Source organism: Orycteropus afer, unplaced genomic scaffold (genome assembly GCF_000298275.1).
Source record: "Orycteropus afer afer isolate SDZICR_OR568_19922 unplaced genomic scaffold, OryAfe1.0 scaffold00461, whole genome shotgun sequence".
NCBI lineage: Eukaryota > Metazoa > Chordata > Mammalia > Tubulidentata > Orycteropodidae > Orycteropus > Orycteropus afer.
The window spans coordinates 1640845-1645652 of record NW_006922048.1 but is presented as its reverse complement, the minus strand read 5'-3'; the positions used below and the strand labels follow the sequence as shown (position 1 = coordinate 1645652).

Sequence of the window (4808 nt, the reverse complement as noted above, 5' to 3'; positions counted from 1 at the left end):
GGCATAGTAGATCATATGGTTGTCTGATTCAAAATGGCCAAAACCAGTCCATTTCAGCTCACTAATGCTGAGGATATCAGTCTTTATGCATTCCATTTTTTTTTTTACAACTTCCAGTTTTCCTAGATTCATACTTCATACTTCCATGTTCTGACGATTAATGGATGTCTGTGGCTGTTTCTCTTCAATTTGAGTGGGGCCACATCAGCAAATGGTGGTCTCGAAAGCTTTACCTTATCCATATGAGTAAGGCTGGGTTTACTCAGATGATACAGCTCTTTCCCAGTCCTATTTTGAGAGCCTTCTAACCTAACCATACTATTCATAAAGTTGCACGGTAATATATCAAACAGTGTTTCTTCGCTATTCATAAGGTTTTCCCTGGCCAATTCTTTGAGAAGTAGATGGCCTCCTCCTTCTTCCTAGTTTGTCTCAGTCTGTAAGCTGGGCTGATACCTGTACACCATGTGCATCCTGCTGGGTTTGAAACACCAGTGGCTCAGCCTCAAAACTCACATCAACACGTCACCACTGTAGGACAAACCAACAGACAAGTTTATCTCCCTGTTGGAAACCTCTCGTACCACCCTTACCTGTGTCCCTGCGACTGACTCCATAAAGATTACAGCCTAGGAAACTGTGTGCGGGCAGTTCTACTCTGTCACATGGGGCCATTGTGAATCAAAAATAAACTGCCTGGCTCCCAACAACAACAACAGCTAGGCCTTTGAGTCACCTTGTAAGAGGATCCAGGCAGCACAATTTCCAAAGCCTCCTGCCGTGAATGTGCCCCGTGTGGGTCTTCACTGTGGTGGGGCTCTCACTGTCGCTCCTTGGGTCAGCGCCTCTGTGTCTTTTCTCTGTAGGTGATGTTCATTTCAGTTGGATGTGACACAAAGAAAAAGGTCGTAGTTCAGAAGTAAGTGTATGGGTATTGGAGGTGGGGGTGAGAGCTATGTAGGTGGGATGGGACTGCATGGTGGTGTGTTGATATTGGAGGAGGGGGAGGGCGGGGTGTGTAGGTGGGATGGGATTGGGTGATGTGTATGTAGATGGGTATCTTTGAGTATTCTTCCTACATTTGTATATGTTCAACATGTCCATAATGAAAAGTTAAATAATTTGTAACAATAATTTGAGTTTCACTTGAGGCAAGTCAACTTCCATTCCTTCACTTATTTTGGTCATATTCACATTTTCTTTCTTCCTCTTTAACTGTCTACTCATCCTCTATCTTCTGTTTAGTCCCTTATTTCCTCGTTTTGCTTCAAACTATTGAGAGTTTTTTGTTTTGTTTTGTTCTTGTCTTGCTTTTAATCTCTTGTTTACAATGTTGGACAATTTGCCTCCAGCATCCGTAGCTACCCTAGAGAACGGAGCCATATGAGTCCAAGAAAAAAAGAAACCTGAGGACTGGCCAAGTTGCCCTCCTTTTCCCTCAGGCAGTGGTGTGCTGGTAAATGGTGACAACCGGCTCCGAGTCCTCTGCTCCTGGTTCAGATGTGAGGGAAGGGTAGCAGGTGGGCTTGTGGCAGGTGTACTATGAATCAGCAATGCCAGTGGGCAGCCAAGGAGCAGCAGGTGCCCTGACAGCAGGGAGTGACAAGTCACTGATCAGAGAAGGCCTGGTGGTGAGGGGCGATTGGGGCAACTAGGACAAGGGCTGGAGAATGACGGGCCCAGGAGGTGGAATGGGAGGAAGCCCTCATTGAGTTGTGTTGGGTTGAGTTGACTTGGGTTGGGTTAAGTTGGCTTGATTTGGGTTGGGTTGGATTGGATTGAGTTGACTTGGGTTGGGTTGAGTTGATTCGGTTTGGATTGGGTTGAGTTGGAATGGCTTGACTTGTGTTTGTTTGATTACATACTACCAATGTGAGAAGCCAACCAGCTCAAAGAATTCCTCAAGACTTAACAGTCAGCTCTGAGGAGCTGGTCAGGGCCAGCCCCAGCCCTCCTTTGCACCAGGGCAAGTGCTCACCCACATGATGATCCTACCAGTGTTCATTTTCCAGACCAGGAACGCTTTATTCAATTAATAAATGATACATAGAAGAATGTGCTAGAAAGGTTTTTAAAACAAGACACAAAAAGCTTTTGCCATAAAGAGAGCGGGGAGGGTATTTGCCCACATATATAACCAGCAAAAGATTTGTGCCCAGAATTTATAAAGAATTCCCACAAGTCAATGTTAGGTGGCTGGGTCACACAAATGGTTCAGCATTCGATGAGTAGCCAACAGGCTGGCCATTCGGACTCACCCAGAGGCACCTCAGGAGATGGGCTTGGTGACCTACTTCCAAAAGGTCACAGCCTTAAAAACCCTGGGGGGCAGTTCTGCCCTGTCACGTGGCGTTGACAGGAGCCAGAATCAGCTCAATGGCAACTAACAACACAAATCAATAATCAATAATGGAAGAAGGACCTAGTAGGAAAAAAAGTGGGCCAGGGCTCCAACAGGCTAATGAAGGGAGGGGAGGAGAGGAAGGAAGGAAGGGAGAGAGGGGAGGAGGGAGGGAGGGAGCGAAGGAGAAGAGCAGAGAGGGAGGAAGGGAGGAGAGAGGGAGCAAGCTCTGTCCCCATTAAGCAGTAACCCCCTCTCCCCAGCCCCTGGTCACCACGAATGTGCTTTCTGTATCTTTGCGTTTGCCTATTGGAGATATTTCATGTAAGTGGGATCATGAGTATGTGTCCTTCTGTGGCTGACTTACTTCACTCAGCGTGTTTTCAGGATCATCCGTGTGCTAGCATGTATTGAACTTTATTTCTCTTTGTGGCTCAAGCCTATTCCATTGCACAAATGGACCACATTGCATTCATCCATAGTCTAGCAGATGGGCCCTTGGGTTGTCTCCACCTCTTGGCCCTTGTGAATGGTGCTGCAGTGAGCACTGGTGTGTGGGTCTCCATGTGCCCTGGTGGCTTTTTTCCCATAGGTGCAGTCATGCCTGATTGGTGGGAAACCTTAGGCAGTGCACAGGTGTGTAAGGTGCTGTGGGAAGGCACCTGCCACCCCTGGAATGTTCTCCGGGGCTGGACGCTGGCTCTCCATCTGGGATCTCCTGAGCACTATAGACTCCATCTGTCTGTGCACACTTGTCTTCTTCCTTAGATCACAGTGGCAGTCAGACCATGGATCACCCCCCCACACCCTTTCCTAACCTTCTTCTTGTTAGGTGCCATCGAGTTGGCTCCAACTCACAGACACTCTCTGCAGCAGAATGAAACACTGCCCGGTTGTGCATCATCCTCACTATCCTTGCTGTACCTGAGCCCACCATTGCAGCCACCGTGTCAGTCCATCTCATGGAGGGCCTTCCCCTTTTTCACTGACCCTCCACTTTACCAACCATGATACCCTTCTCCAGGGACTGGTCCCTTCTGATAACATGACCAAAGTAGGTGAGACAACGTCTGGCCATTCTCACTTTCAGTAAGCATTCCAGCTGCACGTCTTCCAGGCTAGATCTGTTAGTTCTTCTGGCAGTCCGTGGTACCTTCAGTATTCGTCACCAATACCTCAAATCAAAAACATCAACTCTTCTTTGGTCTTCTTTGTTCGTTGTCCAGCTTTCACTTGCATATGAGACAAATGAAAATACCATGGCTTGGGTTAGGAGCATCGTAGTCTTCAGGGAGACATCTTTGCTCTTTAGTGCTTGAAAGAGGTCTTTTGCAGCATATTTGCCCAGTACAGTATGATATCTGATTTCTTGATTGCTGCTTCCATGGGTGTTGACTGTGGATCAAAGTGAAATGAAATACCTGATGGCTTCAATCTTTGCTCTGTTTATCGCGATATTGCTTATTGGTCCAGTTGTTTTCTTTATGTTGAGGTGTAATCCATACTGCAGACTGTAGTCTTTGATCTTCATCAGTAAGTACTTCAAGTCATCTTCACTTTCAGTAAGCAAGGTTGTGTCATCTGCGTACCACAGGTTGTTAATGAATCTTCCTCTAATCCTGATGCCACATTCTTCATATAGTCCACCTCCTCGAATTATTTGCTCAGCACACAGGTTGAATAAGTATGGGGAAAGGATACAACTCTGATGCATATCGTTCCTGATTTTAAACCATGCAGTATCCCCTTGTTCTACTCAAATGACAGCTTCCTGGTCTATGTACAGGTTCCTCATGAGCACAATCAAGTGTTCTGGAATCCTTTCAATGTTTAATAATTTGTTATGATCCACATAATCGAATGCTTTTGCACAGTCAATAAAACACAGGTAAACATCATTCTGGTATTCTCTGCTTTCAGCCAAGATCCATCTGACATCAGCAATGATATCCCTCCTTCCACCTCCTCTTCTGAATCCAGCTTGCATTTCTGGAAGTTCTCTGTCAATATATTGCTGCTACTGCCTTTGAATTATCTTCAGCAAAATTTTACTTGTCTGTGATATTAATGATATTGTTTAATAATTTACAAATTCTGTTGGAATGGGCACAAATATTGATCTCTTCCAGTCACTCGGCCAGGTAGCTGTCTTCCAAATTCCTTGGCATAAACGAGTAAGTACCTCCAGTGTGGCATCCATTTGTTGAAATATCTCAATGGGTATTCATTCCATCAATTCCTGGAGCCTTGTTTTTCACCAATTCCTTCAGTGCAGCTTGGACTTCTTCCTTCATTACTGTTAGTTCTTGATCATATGCTGTCTCCTGGTAGAGTTGAACATTGACCCATTCTTGTTGGTACCAAAAAAAAAAAAAAAAAACCTCACTGCCATCGAGTTGATTCTGACTCATAGCAACCCCCTTTGGGTTCCCAAGGCAGTAAATCTTTACAGAAGTAGATTGCTCAG

At 45.5% G+C, this 4808-nt stretch overlaps 1 protein-coding gene across 1 annotated transcript in view; it reads left to right on the top strand.

Annotated features, from left to right (window-relative positions):
- Positions 1 to 4808, top strand: part of CATSPERD (cation channel sperm associated auxiliary subunit delta) — a 141432-nt gene that overhangs the window by 117110 nt on the left and 19514 nt on the right. Inside the window, exon 14 of the mRNA XM_007954494.1 lies at positions 867 to 919. Coding sequence (XP_007952685.1) covers positions 867 to 919 — 53 coding nt within the window. The remainder of the gene's footprint in view (positions 1 to 866; positions 920 to 4808) is intronic.